This window comes from Ischnura elegans, chromosome 3 (assembly GCF_921293095.1).
Source record: "Ischnura elegans chromosome 3, ioIscEleg1.1, whole genome shotgun sequence".
Lineage (NCBI taxonomy): Eukaryota > Metazoa > Arthropoda > Insecta > Odonata > Coenagrionidae > Ischnura > Ischnura elegans.
In genome coordinates this window covers 58,895,718-58,913,422 of record NC_060248.1, presented here as the reverse complement: position 1 = coordinate 58,913,422, position 17,705 = coordinate 58,895,718, and the positions used below count along the sequence as shown (strand labels likewise).

Below are 17,705 nucleotides of genomic sequence, written 5' to 3'. Positions count from 1 at the left end.
CTCTAAAAGAAGGACAGAGAACCCTGCGTTAGCACGGTTTGCAACCAATCGCCTTCCCCCAAATGCACCTCAAACTCTCACCTAGTCATACAATGTTGTCAAATGCATATGAAGCACCGAAATAAGCCTGAACCACCAAAGCAAGCTGTTTCTTCGAATCACCAAAACAAGTGATTCTTCCTTTGGGTCCTTCACGCTCGTCGTCCCTTCCGGGTACTTTCTTCATGGAACCATTTTGTTTACAAGTGAAGTAGGCATTTCCCTTTCTTACCTGGTAACCTTGCCCCCTACCCCAGCCTAGACCATTCTGCCTGTCATCTGACAACTTTCAGCAGCCGGAATATAGGTTTATCAACTTACGAACAAGGTCTCGGAATGTATCTAGTTCGTGTATCGAGGACTTACTGTATTCGAGAAGATATCAACCCTCAATTGCATCATATCGCATTCTTCTATTGAGAAACTGAAATGAATTTTCCTGCTTTTATATATTTGTGCTTAATTTAATCATGTTTAGTTATATACTGTTTTTTTTTCAACAATTCCTAAAGGAAACGTTCATGTAAACTTCGTTATTACGAACCTCCGGTTTTTCAGTCTTGTGAACTTTGTAATAACGAGAGTCTACTGTATGTGCTTGCTATACAAGATCTCCTAATCTTTGATCCTCTGGAAAATGAGTTCCATAAATATTTGCAGCTGTCTGCTTTAGATCATGATATCAGACCATCCATCTCTAGACTGATTTAAGCCTATTTCGCTGGGTTGCACATAAATTTCATAATGCAATGCGTTATGAAATTTAAACAATTTAATGTTGTTCATAAAAAATTTCAAATTGAGTTCAGGCATTGACATCCTAATCTGCAAATTAAAAAATTTAAGTGAAAGTAATATTTCATTTAAAAAAGAAAATTTTTGAGTGAAGGTGTAACACTGGCTACTTCTGCAGCATTGTCCAGCTCATTGTATTAGATGCCATATCTCCATCAATCAGGGGGATAAAAATACTTGCAATGGCTCATTTTGAAGGGCTCAAATTTAGAAAGATTATAAATTAATTATTTTGCTAAAGTTAAACAAATTGCTGAAGTTCATAGCAAATTCAAATTTTCAAATGGATTTTTGATGATGTAGCTGCCCCCTTAATTTTCCTCATTTTATATTGCTATCCCATTTTCCTCAACTACCCTACACTTACGTTCTGGCAGGTTTCTTTAGTACCTACATATTTGTATAGCTAAGATTTGTATATCCCAGACAGTTTATCTAACAATAAGTACTGTCTTATGTTTTCAAATACATCTAATGCACAGTCCAGCTTTTAGGTCATCACATTTTTTTTTGGAAATGTTGTTTTGTCTAAGTTTTGTATTACTTTTCAGTTATTGTATTTATCTGTGTCTTGGTATAGAGAGAAATAAGTTTTTTTTTTGGAATTCAATCAAATTTTTGTAATTTTAGCTTCTTGTGTTATATATAATCTGGATTATAGTAAAATCTTGTTCTCATTTTAATTTTTTCCTTTGTTTCTTTATTTTTCTGTATCTCTGTTCTAGTTTTTGTTTATCTATGTTTTGCTTTGCCAGTTGTATTCTAATTAATATATGATTTCATTGATTCCAGCCCTACTGTGCAATTAAATTTACCTTTCAACCAAACAGACATCGAAGAATCTTTAGCTAGCTCATCCATGAAATCCCGACCTGGCCGATTAAATGTAGTCTCATATTTACATAGACCAAATGTTGGGTATACCAGGTCTTGGATTCCGGCTGTCAGTATCCTTCCTGGGTACAGTGAAGCTGGTTCATCTCATTCTGGAGTTCGACAGAAGAGAGACAAATCTTCCGCCTCTGGCTCGGGGTGAATGTGCTCAAGTTGGACTAGTGATAAGTCTCACTTGTCGGCGAGATCATTGCAATCTCCAAATTTTTGTGAGTATTTATATTTAAACTCTTTCACTTAAATTTATTTTCTGAATATCGTGATCCTGTCCTCTAATTATTTTTTTATGCTGTTCTTTTTAAATAGAATGGTTGGTAATGAAAATGAGTGAAGTAAAAATTGATAATCATTTCATATTTCCAAGTATCTAGCTAAATACATCAAGAGGACAGCTATCGCTATTCGTATAAAATGTTTTTCTTCCTTCCAATGCATCATATTTCATGAAATATGAGTTCTTTATGTACATTATGGATGTTTTAAAATTGTTAAACTTTCAGAATATTTATATTGTTCTCTTAACTAGTGCTAAAGTTATGAAAATCTGCTGATGAGCTACACTCGTCATTGCAAGATTTGGCATCAGAAGTTTAGGTCGACTCGTCATACGAGGTAGACTCGTCATACGAGGTAGACTCGTCATACGAGGTAGACTCGTCATACGAGGTAGACTCGTCATACGAGGTAGACTCGTCATTTCAGCCCAAAGGGTTAATATAAAATACATATTTACCTTTTAATTTGTTGTTTTGCATGCCATAAAAGAAGTGGAAAGGTGTTGGAGCAGTCATCATTGAAATTCATGTATATGCTAATTTCTAATCATGATGTCTGCCTGAATTTTAACCTCCTTATTTGGCAAAGCATTTGTCTTCAGATTTCAGTGTGTGTGGGACAGAGTAGTTTTGTTAGTGAAGAGAGAAATAATAGAAGCATGTGCTTCTGAATTCCAAGGTTCCAATTCTGAATATTCTGAAGTAGGAGAGGAAGTGAAGAATGATGTTTTATTTAGCTTATGCTTAAAGAAGTATAGGCCCAAACATATGGTATTTTCTTCCATGAAGAAACACTATTTTCTTTCCCAAGTATTTTTGTCCTAATAATATTTTGATTCAACTGCTATGGCTTTTATTCTTGCATGTTAGTAGTGGCCATTGAATAGTGATGAATTCCAGTCAGTAGAATCAGTGCTAAGGCTGCAGTTATAGAGTCAAACCAATAATCTATTTAAAACAATGAACAAAATAATTGGTAATACACTCCTAAGTTAATATTTACATGGTCTTGGGCAGCAAAAAGTCTCGCATTCAACTCACTCACTCATTTTATATTACGGCTCTTTGTAGAATGTACCTTTTACTGTTTTTCATTCATTAATAATACTGGTTTGCAAAGTACATTCTATTATTATTCAGTTAACAATAAGGTTGGTCAATAATTCAGTTAGTGTGCAATGACATTATTTGCTATATTTGTAAAGAATTTGATCAGAATTTTTTGTATTGGTATAGCAGCGAAAAAAATCATTTACAAGATAAAATGGTTTCGGTATTGGCATGAAGCAACATTCTTATCAGAAGAGTCACAGTATTGTTGTTTGACATTCTAGTGGTAGAGTGGCTGAAGGAGACTAAAAGGCCCTCTTTTTGATAACTTACTGATATTTGAAAAAGGAGATTTTAATTTCACCTGGATAAGTGCATAATAAAGTTGGAAATGAGAATGTGTATAGAGTAGCATTTCATATTATGACTCTTTTTAGAAATACCTTTTACTATTTTGCATTCAATATTAATATTGGTTTGCAAGGCACGTTATTTTATTATTCAGTAAACAATAAATATCTCCATTGTAACAGAAAGTGGCTAAAATCACTGTCCTCCTCTGATCATGAAGTTTTTTTGATGCTTAATATTTTAACTAATTTCATTACAGGAACCGGTGGTGCCAGTTATTGAAGAACTGGACCATTACATGTAGATAGAACTCCAAGTCAGGTTCGCTTTGTCCTCTAGGAGAGACATCAAGTATTTTGGTACTCAAATTTGGACTAAGTATGCATTTTTATACATAAAGATTAAGGAACTATATTTGTATCGTATTCCTTTTAAAACAATGTTTAGACTCGATTTATATATATAATACAATTATACATCCCACAACATAGTGCTTGAATGATTCTTGAGTGGTCATTCACAATTGTGTAAAAAAATATCTTTCAGATAGACTCTTGGGGTATTTGAATTATGCCTACATACATGAATTATGAAATTTGTAAGTGTGAATAGTACGGCGGTCCATTCTTTCCTCACAATTAGAAAAATTGCCTTAAGAGAAATTATTATCTTTCCTTTTTTTGTAAGAGTGTCCATCAGATGTATGGAAGATGAAATGATATCTGTACTGAGTTGGTTTATAAGGTAATTCAAGTCCTTAAATTTGGGATGATGAGATTCAGTTTGCTTGAATAGGAATGCATTCTTGAATTAGGTTAACTGCCTTGTAATCATTGATATAATTTGTGCTGATTACTTTGGAATGAAATTGTAATGCCAGTAGGTGACACTGGTAGCTGATTAATATCATATTGTTGACCTGTACAGAATACTGTGAGAATGGAACAGTTTTCATCCACTCTAGTTTTAAGTCAAAGTCAGGGATTGGAGAGACTATTTCATATTGTTTGGAAGTCAGGTTTCAAATTACATCTGTCACTGGAAATCAAAGTTTCAATCTGATCCCATCAGTTATGTCCAATGAATATAGATAAATATTCATGATCTTAAAGTCCTCAACCTTTAAATTGTCTCTTGTAAAATGAAATTTATTGTGCTGGTATTGAAGCCAGTTGATGAAGAAATCATAAATCTTAGCTGTTGAATATCTTTCGAAACCAACTTGCAAATGAAGTTTGATTCAAATACATATTCCATGTATGCATTTGAGTGTCTCACACCTAACCAAGTTGAACTGATGATATGATTGATCTCAAATGTTTTAATTTGTATTTCATTCAAAGCTAAACACAGTCAATTGAATCCAGTTGCATTCATTGAGTTGTATTTTTAAGTTTTACTCTGCACCTCTCAAAAGATTGATATTAAATGAAATACACATTTCTTTCACATTAAAATCTGCTCTTGGTTTTATTTCTCACCCTCTTAGAAGTGAACTTGTGGTAAATCATCTAGCATTTTTTATGCTGTCTCAATTTAATACTGAATAGCAATCAACTTAACAGGAGATTAATTTTAAGGGTAACAAACACCATTTTAGCTGGCAGGGCACAGACCCAGCCTTATTTAATGGCTAACTTAGTTTCTGTGTTTATACATTGCTTCCTCTAATTGTTACCAAATAGATTAAATTAATTTGCTAACGAAAATGCTTCTGACTGCACACTAAAAGCTACATACATACCGTACATATTCATAAGGCTGTCCAACATGAGCTGTCAACGGGCATAAGGAGTGTGTCTGAAGTTAATTCCTATGTCGCCAGTAAGTGTGCTTTTGAGGACAAAATTTGTTTGGGAATCAATGATGAACATTTGAAACGGACACTATTTATTTAAAAATTAGTTCTGTGTTATGCTAAAAGTTGACATGTTTATTTAATTTTTGCACTTATTTGTGGTATTTTTATGGGAAAAATGTCTTTAAAATTTTAGGTATTTCCTACATAGTGGTATTTTCCTAAATACAGAACCTTTCACAGCTTCAGTTTCTTTTCTAGCATAATTTTCCAGAAGTGACCTCAAAAACTTTTGTAATATTACACAAAGCAATCCCAGATTTTTGCACTCCTTACTAGCTAATTCCCTCCAAAATCATTGTAAAAGGATTGTAAGCAATTGTTCTAAAAGTAGCTGCTGATGCAGAAATAACATCGCCCGAATGGAAAACTTTGCAGCCTAGTCTAACAATGAGACACTTTTTGTTGGGATAGCGAAGACCATCCCTGTCCAAATGCTTCACTAATATCAGTAAGGGAGCACTTAGTTGATATCCGGCAAGAGATTCACTTCTCTCCTCTGCAATGTGGACATGGTAGTCCACCACGAAAACTACTACAGCTTCGCTCATAGTGGCCATGGCGGCTTTTGAAATAAATATTTTAAAAATATATTGGTGATGGTCACTGGGGGAAATTTGTAGTTAATCAGTCAACCAACACTTTTTCAGTAACCTAACCTAGAATAGGCCTATTTAATATTTGGGGAATGGTTGTTGTCAAGACTTTGCTGGTGTAACTTGCTCATGTGTTTGGTAAAACTGGGAAATCGACGGAATGGCATTAGGCAAAAGACATCTTTTAGTTTTGCTGAAACTAAAATCTTAGGCCTGAAAATGAAGACTGTAGCTTCTTGACCACAGAGTTGTCTTTTCACCTTTCTTCGATGTAACAGCGAGGGGAAAAAGGACTTCAATGAATCCACAACTGGTTGATAGCCTCAATCCTGCACTAAAGCTGCACATGGTGGTAGGTACATGGTTCGATTACGATCCATGAAAATTTTTTCTTGTGGCAATTCATGTAAATGTGGTACGTTATGGTAAGTGAATTATCATTTTCACCATAAAATGTTTTAAAATCAATCCCAAAATCCATTGCCAGTAGACTAATTTTCTTGAGACCTGGTTAAAATAAATATCCTCACTTTTTCTCATACTTCATTTTGTATTAGAAAGAAGTTAGACCCTATTTCGAGAGAAAAATAAGGTAATTTAATCAGTTCTCAAAAAGAGCACCTCTTATGGCTGCAGACTCCACTACGTGCACTGACCCAGTCTTTACCCAATTTGGTTGGCCTTGCATAAAATATAGGCTACATACATACAATGGTGAAGGTAGCTCAAACACTACCTTTACATCTAGACTCCTGAGTGCCTAGGTCCAGCCAGGCCTGAGATGCTTAAGCTTGTTAGAGAGACTTATTGGTTTTCACTGCTAAGCCTTGTTTGCAACAAAGATTACATTAATTTGGTGTAGCAATTGCTTGATATGGACCTGAAAAGGTGGAAACTGGTTGAGTTTTTAAATAAATACTATGTGAAATACAACAAAGTTTACTTTTTTATCTATCATGTCACCATTCCACAAAATCAAGTTGCAAACCATTTTTTTTTGTAGCTATTGTGTTGAAAACTTGAAGAGAGACTTGTGGGCCAAAAAAAATAATTAGTTTAATTAGTTAAACTTAATTAGCCTTAGCCCCTTTGATAGATATAAACTGTGTTGAATCAATCATGGGACTACAAATGAAACAAAATGTGATAAATTCGTTTACATCAGTTCTGCTTTACAGACCATTCTTTAAGCACATCTGTGGTAAATATTCAGGCTTTTGATTGAAAATCATTTATTTACTTCTGAAAATCGAACATAAAATTTACTTTCTCAATCACTACATGATTTAGGATGACATATTGAGAATCTACAAAATATTTCAAAAAAATACAATGTGATAAAGGTTCAAATGATGACGTACAGAATAACTAGACGTGTACGTAACGTTTTTCCAAATACATACCAAAATTACTCAGAACATAAACATGTACAAATATAATCAAACGAGAAATGTGGGAATCCTGTTTTATGAAAAACATAGTGAGTCACTTAGGCGTCTTCTTCTTCTTGTTCCACTTCATCTTCATCAAAGTCTCCCTCATCATCCACGGTCGCTTCCTGATACTGCTGGTACTCGGAAACAAGGTCATTCATGTTTGACTCGGCTTCCGTGAATTCCATTTCATCCATCCCCTCTCCCGTGTACCAGTGAAGGAAAGCCTTTCTCCTGAACATGGCCGTAAATTGTTCAGATATCCGTTTGAACAGTTCCTGGATTGCCGTGGAATTGCCGATGAACGTGGCAGACATTTTTAGCCCACGAGGTGGAATATCGCAAACTGCCGTTTTCACGTTATTAGGAATCCATTCGACAAAGTAGCTACTATTTTTATTTTGCACATTTAGCATCTGCTCGTCCACCTCTTTCATTGACATTCGACCCCTGAAAACTGCTGCGACGGTGAGATAGCGGCCATGTCGTGGATCGCATGCAGCCATCATATTCTTTGAATCGAACATTTGCTGGGTCAGTTCTGGGACGCTGAGGGCTCGATACATTTGGGACCCCCGTGCTGTTAGCGGTGCAAAACCTGGCATGAAAAAGTGTAGCCGTGGGAAAGGAACCATATTCACCGCCAGCTTACGAAGGTCAGCGTTGAGTTGTCCAGGAAACCGGAGACAGGTGGTGACTCCAGACATTGTGGAAGAAACGAGATGATTGAGATCCCCATAGGTGGGAGTGGTCAATTTCAAAGTACGAAAGCAGATGTCATATAGGGCTTCATTGTCAATGCAGTAAGTCTCATCTGTGTTTTCCACCAGCTGGTGAACTGATAAGGTGGCATTGTAGGGCTCTACCACTGTATCTGAAACCTGAAATTGATGATAGAATGACCTGTGTAAATTATTTTTTGAATACTAGATGTGGTTGATCACCCATTTGCCAGTTGATAGAGATTGCTTTTCATCTGCTAGGTGATCTTGGCCAAATTTTTAACTGGCAGTGAATGATTAGGTATCTGATTTCCAAAACTCCTGTCTTTTTATTCTACATCAGTTAATACATATTACCCTAGAAGAACTTTAGGATAAAGGGAATATCCTATATCGATGGCTAAGTTCTAACTACACGTAACTAAAATTTGGCAGATCTGAGACGGGCATCTTAAACAAAGTGTAATTACATTAAAAAGTAAAATACAAGCAAAAAACAAATATTTGTTTGCAAACGAATGTTTCTTTTTCAGTTTTATAAACTTTTGGTTTTTAATTTCAGTGGACAAGTAAAAAAAAATAATCGTATTTTTGCTAAAGTTGCTATTTTTGTGATACATGTTGTTAGAACTTAGCCATCGATATGTGTATTGAATATCAGAATCATTGAAAAAGCCACAATCCCAGTTGTTATATATTATTAATTAGTTTACCACTTCTCTGATACAATTGCATACTTTAATGCTGGAGTTCATCTGTTTCCACTGTTAGTGTAGAAAATCAAAGTCTTCTCTAACTTAAAATATATTGTAGGATAACCCCTAATTCTGACTAGCCCTTCAATTTTTCAGTTTTTTTCCTGTATTAAATTAGTACATAGCAATTACTTTATGAACTTTATCTCGAAAAATATAATGAATGAAGTCATAGTTCTGATTTGTTTAAACCATCTGATATACCTAGTTCTCAACAAAATTATATACACCAAGGATGAAATTTGCCGTGAACAAAATCATTTGACTGTGCCGGGATTGGAACCCAGGTAGAGGTTGTGGTTACTCAGCCCAGTGGCGCATCGAGGGGGGGTTTTGGGGGATGAAATCCCCCCAGAGCCCAGAGAAATTTTTAACGTTAATTTTAATAGTTCCATTTTACTTAATTGGATTGATATCGCTAATAGAATACTGTAAGGATTAATAAAATATCCCTCAGAAAGCCGTAAAACTCACCATTTTGAACCATTCATCTTAAAATTCTGCAATTTATTAATCTCGGACCTACCGCTTATCCTGGTGGGTATTCCATACCCCCACACCCTGGTATTAGTTGCACCTAAACCTCCCCCAGCCTTGATTCCTAGCTGCGCCCCACACTAAGCCACTGTCGCAGAATAGACCCATCTTATTTGCTATTTAGCAACAGACTTTGCTGTTCCTTGATTCAACAAAAGTGATAAATCAAGTGCAAAAATATAAAGTTAATAGGCCGATGAGTTCATTATGCCGTATTTCGGTGGCACTTGTTGGTGTAGTACCATGGTTTCCAGTTGCTTTGAGAACATGAGGGTAAAAAGTATCCAAACAATTGTGCCGCCACTATTGATCTGCAGGAAAATTGGTTCCTCTATCTAAGAACAGTATTCCAATGGAAAGCTGTTTTTACAACTAGGCAAGTCTGACTAGGGGAATTCAAAAATTTCATATGGTCCTCCTCTTTTCACCAGACCTCATAGGTGGAATACAGGCTGCTTACTTGCGTCAAGCGTGATTTTCTCTGCTCACCTAATTGGTGGCACATTACCCAAAGTTTGTGAAAATTTTTGTATTTTTTTATGCCAAAAATCCCATAATATTTATTGCACTCTGACAAGGTCCAACAATTAACCATCTGGCGGGTGATGTAGAATGCATGAATTTCTCTCCACAGAATTTAATAATTGAGCAATGAGCCAACAGAAAAGAATAAGATATTCCTGATGGACCGATTGTGGCGGCATTAACTTCATAGGGCAATACTTTTCCCTGTAACCTCAGATTCCAAATTATGTATAACACACACTCAAGCATAACTTGCTAGTCATCTCATGAATGTTACGGGGATCTCTCCAAAATTTCAAGTATATATAATATGCCCACTTATATTACATCTACATACTACCCCACAAGCCTCCTTAAAGGGATGCTTCAGGGCATTTTAGGACACCAGCCATGAAACGAGATATATGATACATGAGACATGCACTCAGGAAACCTGCAGAACCTTGACTACTGAAATTCATAATCTTGGAACCATTGAAATCCACATTACATATTTCAATAAGGCACTGGGAAACCCTAAGCAATTTTGCAAGAGAATGCTTAATGATATGTATCAATCTTTTCCCTTGTTCACATTTACATATGTATATGATGCCCACCAAATAACTAGGTAAATACATAATGCCAAAAAGCCTTTATAATGCATATACATTGTACTTGAGAATTTAGGGTATACAAACTTATTTATGCAACTGTGGCTACTCCTCCCTTTATATTCTGTACTTAGTTCTCAAAAAGGGCACTCTAGAAAGTTAGAAAGTTGACCATTTATCAGACTGAGTGGCCAAATTTCTTTCAAGATAGAGGGGATATCAGGTGAATGTAGCACAGCTCAGAAGGTGATTGGGCTGGACCAGTTAGTGAAGATAGAGACTTTTCTAGATCCTTTCCATAAAGGGCTAATAAAGAAATTTTATGACATATATCCTTTCAAAATATTTCCGATTTCCCAGAAAAACACATCGGTAAAAAAATGAGAAATTTGGTCTTCTCATCTAATGATTTAACTAGGCAAAATATCCTGCAGTATTTAACCTTTCAAAGATCTCTTGATTACTGAAATTAAAAAACTCATGAGAGAGCCACCGTACTTCAAGTAAGGATTCTAATAGTCAATCTGCCTAAAATACTCAGCTCTACACAATGATGGCTGTGGAAAAAGTGCATAGGGAAGCACCCATCACTCAAGACAAGGGGAATACATATGTAGAGGAGAGGAGGCCCCAGTCCGTTCTGAAGGAGGCTGATTCATACTGCCACTTCTTAATCAGTTAATTAAAAAATATCCGCACTTCAGAGATAAAGATAAAGCCATCCCTTCATTCTCAATATTTATGATTGAGCATTGGCTATTGCAAAGAATAGTAATTATGTAATTGGAAATCAATAAATTTGATGGATTTAACCCTCTTAGTGCCATGGGCCGATATACATATTGGCTTTTGCTCCACGGGCGAAAAGTGCCACGAGCCGATATATCGGCTCGCGAGTAGACCGGATTTACAAAATAATATTGTCGTAATAATTAAATTTATTCTTTATCCAATGTATTAGAATATTAAAATCAAGAACTAATTCCTTCTTAGTTAAATAAAAAAAACATTACATTGATATCTAAAATAGTAACTTCATATTGTGTTTTATCATTAAGTGCTACAAAACTCTTAAATTTAGGTTGGCACTTTTTGCTAGAACCACCAAGTTTCAGTGGCACTAAGAGGGTTAATCATCTGAAGTGTAACTTTGATAACTTCAATAATTATAGCTTGTTATTCCCTGGTGAGGTTCCTACCACTCTACCTTCAGCAAGTAGTGACTTTATGAACCCATTTAATGCAGTGGGTGATGACACACCAGGTATCTGTATGGAGAATTCAGTATTGCAGTATTCATGCAGAAGAAATGTTGAGCTCACCTTTGGCGATGGGACGACACTGAATGTGTTCATGATCCTCTCTGGGTACTCCTCCCTTATTTTGGAGATGAGGAGTGTGCCCATGCCAGATCCAGTCCCTCCTCCCAGCGAATGCGTCAGCTGGAACCCCTGAAGACAGTCACACGCCTCGGCTTCCTTGCGTAGGACATCAAGCACAGAGTCCACCAGCTCAGCTCCCTCCGTGTAGTGACCTTTGGCCCAGTTATTTCCGGCCCCACTCTGCCCAAATACAAAATTGTCAGGCCTAAATATTTGCCCAAATGGCCCTGACCTCACCGAGTCCATGGTTCCTGGCTCCAAATCAATGAGTATTGCTCGTGGAACATATTTTCCGCCTGTGAATGAGTTTAATTTCATTAGTGCTTTGGCCAAAGAGATTTATCATGGATGCATTTTTTTAATGCCAAATGTATATTGTGAGTTTTTTATTACAGACATTCAAAAAGGGAGTACCTTGTGCCTCAGTTTATTTAGATCTAATGTTTAAAGGATGTTAAGACAAATAGCAGTAATAAAAATTAGTGGTTCCAGCAAGAATTTTTTATACCTGGGAATACCAAAAAATAAAATTTCAGTTTGGATTCAACTTAATAATCTGAAACAATGCATTCTGTAGTATCACTCATTTGTTTTATAAATGAGGGTGGATTTGCCAACAGTTGTTGAAATTTAAATGACTCTATGTTCACATAATTCATCAGCACATTACAATCTTTTGAACAGTTGAAAGTTTTTGTTGCTGTGATGATGTATAGAGCTAAATATGAATTTGCCAAATAATTTGTCCAGAATAAATGAAAATGTGATATTGAGTATAAAGTACATATTTGTGAATTGCTTGGGAGTCAGGCAGGTCTTTTAACCTCTAATTTGAAATTGATCTTTAAATATATAAATAATGGTAGAAAATACCAGATCCCAAAGAAGAACAGACATCTTTGAAGAGAGTGGGCAAAGGATCATTGATCATCATGCACAAGGGCGTACGGGGGGGCAATCCATGGTCGTTCAAGTCGTAGCATAGAAAAGGTTACGGAAACTAAAATTTCAAGAAAATTATTACACCGCTTTATTAGTTTTTAAAATTGTTAACCCTGACAAAATATTTTTCTTTTAATTAGATGTTTTACTCTAATATCATTTTTCTTGGATTGAGAGTAAATTTTTTCAAAACTTTCCTTTTGAACTAAATTTCCTTTTGCTTATATGGGGGCAGTTGCCCCTTCCTGCCCCCCACTGGGTACCCCATGATTGTGTAGAGGGTGGGAAGGAGGATGAGGGTAAGACTCTCCAGATGAGCAATAGAAGATTACTGAGCAACCCTCGTCAACTCACTTCCTTCTGCTAATTAGATTCAGTTAACTGTGTTTCTACCCTCCTTTTGTTTACCCCAGAGTTGTTATGATTCAATAGTTTTCTTCATCAAAGAAAAAGAAAGGCATTGATTGCGATTCGTTACCCACCATTAGTGTATTCATTATATACAAATTATTTGGTTTTCGAAATCCCAGTTTAGACAATTGGGAATGGTCAATTTTAATCGCATTTGAAAAAGTCCATATTGGCACCCATGCGATGCCACTCCACGTGACGTCACAGGGACCTAGATTCTATAGGAGTAGATAGGAGTTTTACATCGTTTGAGATTACAAATGCATGCATGAGGCACAGAGCTCAGGGAAGCATCTCTTAATAATCACTTATTAAAACTGCCTATGGTCAGAAAGTTTTCTTCGTTTGATAGGGTATTAATAAGCCTTATTTAAGCCAAGCGCTACCTGCTAGCAGCCTGCATTGTATCAGCAATCATAGCCTCGCACCAAGGTGGCCTCACAAGGCGACAGCGGGAACCAGAATGACGTCACACAGGGTTTTCCTAGCATTCATACTTAGCCGTCGCATTTTTGCGCGCTTGAAAATTTCCACTTTTCATTTAATCGTGAAAAATGGATATCGACGTTAAAAAATCTAAAAGCGTGAAATACGTATTCCAGGAGTATTAATCTTTCGATTTAGGCAATAAAAAAGTTATAGGAAACCGCACCCTATTCTGGTTTACAATTAGCAGGTTTCTATGTGGTTTGCTGAATGTACTCCATTAAACTAAACTCCAAGCAACAACAAGCAGCCTCATAGAGTTGACTTGAGCTACACATCGCTGAAGATGCCTCTAGAAGAGCGCATTATAGTTTATTAAAATCTGCTAATCATTGCCTGAGGTAGATCAACGGGTGGGATGGCCCAGATGGTGAAGATGGTGTCCTCATCATTTGTCCTGGGACATCGGGAGGATTTCTCATGACCATTTAAATTAACGTGCCGCATGAAGCTGTTGATTCCCAGACTGCCGAAAAATTGACTTTAAAATTGGCTCATTTTCCATTTATTAGGCCTTTATTATTGTGAAGCAATAAACATTATCAATTTCACAACGATTTCCTAATTATTTACTTCAATAAGTGCTGAGTGCCTCTACTTTTAATATTTTCCTCCCTCTGAAAAGAATTGCTTTTCACTTCTATCCTTCCCTGGCTCTTTCCTATGATTCCTGCTTTTTAGGAAGAAATTTGATTCATCATCCAAAATCTCTAACCTGCTTACATAATCTATGTACTATAAAGCCCATATAAATTGCCAAAAAACAGCTATTTTATTATTGAAAAAAAAGGGCCACCTTACACACATCCAACTCTTATTTCACTAGTTGATATTCGTCGATCAACATGAGTAGACAACGTTTTGCAATAATAATTCAGTAGCGTTAGCCAGGGGATGGGAGGGGGTAGAGGGGGCACATTCCCCTGTCAAATACCAATTAATTTCAACAGAAAAATATTACAGTATAAATCAAATTATTTTATTCTACTCCACCAATGTTTTAGCAAAACAGCTTCATGAAGACCCATCAATTGTGTAATTTTAAGAGCCGAAATAGCAAAATTAAATATCTTGAGATGAAAATGTTCACATTTTCTTCAGGGAGGTCAACCTCCAGTGGTGGGAAGTTATAAAAACTATTGAGGGCCCCATACCGGAGGTCTCGCCCTGGGAAATTTTATAAATAGTGAGTTTTAAAGTTTTTTTAAAGCATTTTAGAAGAGTCATATGATCAAAATTAGAACCCTGAAATCTCGACTCTCGATAACTCGACACTCCGGGGATAATCGACAAGCCTGGCACATTTTGTCTGACCCCCATATCGAATTTTTGGGGGAGCTCGGGCCCCCTAAGGGCCCCATGTAGTCGGCGCCACTGTCCACCTCCCTAACCCACCGGATCATTCTATCTCCCCCAACAAATCATTCAGGTTACGCCCCTGTAATAATTCACATACTTTGCGATCGCTTTACACCAAATTTTTACATATCCCGTGATATAAAGTCGTGCCTTGCAAGTAGACGACTTCGGCGATCAATATTTCGTTTATGGAAGATGGAAATCAAAATAAAATTTTTCTGGGAGACTGAGGCGTAATAAGGTGGGGCTGATCCCACTGAACACATGTAAGGCACTGAGGTAACTCATGAGTTCAGATTAAGTAAATTGTCCTTCCCGTCCTAACTACTCATAGGCGGATTTAGAGGAAGGGGCAAGGTGGCACGTGCCCTCCCCCTCCCCAGACGCTTAAAAAATAGAAAAGATTTTTTATTCAGTCCCATAATCATTACTGTCGTTTAGTGTTTCGGTGTATGGAGATGAAGAATATATTTCGTACAGTCATTGTAGTGTGTTGTTCTAAATCCCAAATATGAGAGAACCATTTGCATTCCAGACCCGGAAAAAAATCCAGGATCCGCCCTCGTAACTCTGGGTCATGAGCAGGGGTGCCGACTTATAAAAAAATATTGGGGGGGCCAATATTGGGAGACTTGCCCTGGAAGATTTTATAAATAGTGAGTTTTAAAGTTCTTTTTAGCATTTTAGAAGAGTCATATGATCAACGGTAGAACCCTGAAAACTCGACTCCCGATAACTTGACACTCCGGGTAAAATCGACAAGCCTGACACATCTTTTCCTTCCCCCCATATCGAATTGTGAGGGGGCTCGGGCCCCCTCAGGCCCCGTGGAGTCGGCGCCACTGGTCATGGGTCCCCCTGGGCAGCGAACACCGACTGCGTAACCACTGGGCAGCAAAACTATGCTAGAAAATCACTTACCTGACGCCTCATTGTAGTAAACATTGATTCGCTCCAGTTGGAGGTCCGAGTCGCCGTGGTACGCTCCCGTTGGATCAATTCCATGCTCATCAGAGATGACTTCCCAAAACTAAAACAATATACCCGGAAGAAGCATTTATATTTACGTAACTTTTGACGGCAATACAATAATACGTGACATTAATTACAAACACACGGGGTTTCAAAGTGAAATCTCGAAGAAAAAATTCAGCAACATTCCTTTCATGAAGAATAAGCATTGATCACAATGGTACATTGACTCAACACATGTGTCTCTTCAAAACTGTTTCTAACTTACCTTGGATCCAATTTGATTTCCGCACTGCCCGCATTGAAAATGTACTATTTCACGCATGTTTAATTACTTTACTCTAAACAAATTTTGCGAAAAAGGAATCCTGTAAAGTCAGATGCAGAATTTAGCAGTGTGGCTCCTATGTCTTCCCCTCAGGACTACTCCACGATCGATGGACTGAAACAGAACGAAAAGGTTTCCTGACGCCTACTTTAGAAACGGGTTCCCCTAATTTGAAGTTGGTTTTATAATCATGTGAGACAATTTGTATAATTTTGTTATGATTTTGTGCCGGACATTTTGGTATGGCTGAAGCTATTGTAGCGACCCTGTTTATTTACATTGGATTACATTGTTGCGAGAAAAAAATGTCCCGAAGTTGCCGCCGCCGCTACATCTTCGCGATTAATTTGTCTGTCGAGGGTCGTGTTTCGGTGTCGTTTTTCGTCGAGTCGCGGTGTCGCTTTCCGGCGTGGAGTTCTAACCATGCCGCTTACATTTTAGCACATAGTGGCTTGCCGGCGCTGACGAAGGGGCGTTTTCCCGTGCAATTTTTTTTAGAGCTACGCCCTGCTACTTAAACTTCTCTCACGTTTGGGAATTGTAGACATGCATTTGCGTATAAACTCCGTTTACTCCTTTACAAGGATGCACATAATAGTAAATTAATAAAAATATTTTAAAATAGATAAAATTTGGTGGGGTCACGAACCCTGTGAACCCTCCTAAATCCGCCACCGGTAACATGCCCCTCAAAACCACATGATATCACTCAACTAACCTCTCATGTATGCGGATTTCCTGCATTTCAAGTCTTGCATTATTTGATCCGCCTAGGTTTTTATATTAGTTCTAAAAGTTAGTGATAAATGAAATAAGCTGTTTAAATGGCATAGAAAATTAAATATTAACAAATATAGATTTTGCACCGTAAACAAATTAATTAAATAGTTCAATTACCACTATTTCGGCTGATTAAAAGTTATTGAAAAGAAGAAAATATTAATTTTCTTAAAATGTTACATAAAAAACGAATAGCGTATTCTATTTTTAATTCAAGTTCAGTACTATTGTATTTCTCTGATCGTATCATCGTTTTTAGTCTTATTTTTGCGGCTAATTGTAAGTTCCCTTTTCGCACGAATGCAACTTTACATCGACAGCACAAAAATTGGCGCAAAAATTTTATTTGATCAGTAAACTGGCTTCGTCGGGAGTCTTTTTTTTACATTTCATTCCCTTGTTTACGAATTTTTCATTTTCTTCGCTCTGTAGTATTATTTTATTTTTAGTCGTTGAGAGGCAAATGAATTTTTTAACATTTTCCGTTAGACGGTTAGGAAGACGAGTGGGATCAGTGAAAAGAGAGAAAATTGGAAAAGATAAGAGGTGGAGGGGAGGACTTCGGGCTGCATTGGGGTGCCTTTATTTTGCTTTTATCACTGATTGTTCTATAAGTCGTCTA

The 17,705-nt window shown here is 36.8% G+C and overlaps 2 protein-coding genes across 4 annotated transcripts in view; one reads left to right on the top strand and one right to left on the bottom strand.

Annotated features, from left to right (window-relative positions):
* Positions 1–4,861, top strand: part of LOC124155865 (cohesin subunit SA-2-like) — a 37,205-nt gene extending 32,344 nt beyond the window's left edge. For 2 of the 3 annotated variants that reach the window (XM_046530020.1, XM_046530019.1), the window contains exons 23-24: positions 1,627–1,937; positions 3,664–4,861. In XM_046530020.1, coding sequence (XP_046385976.1) covers positions 1,627–1,870 — 244 coding nt within the window. In that variant the 3' untranslated portion in view covers positions 1,871–1,937; positions 3,664–4,861. The remainder of the gene's footprint in view (positions 1–1,626; positions 1,938–3,663) is intronic. The other variant, XM_046530021.1, reaches the window with a different exon arrangement.
* A 2,212-nt stretch (positions 4,862–7,073) lies between these two features.
* On the bottom strand, positions 7,074–16,579 carry LOC124155866 (tubulin beta chain-like). The gene is made up of 4 exons (XM_046530022.1): positions 16,244–16,579; positions 15,925–16,033; positions 11,746–12,101; positions 7,074–8,172 (listed from the first exon to the last, which is right to left on the bottom strand). The coding sequence occupies exons 1-4, from the start codon at positions 16,298–16,300 to the stop codon at positions 7,348–7,350; spliced, it is 1,347 nt and encodes a 448-aa protein (XP_046385978.1). The 5' UTR covers positions 16,301–16,579; the 3' UTR covers positions 7,074–7,347.
* Positions 16,580–17,705: the final 1,126 nt, after the last annotated feature.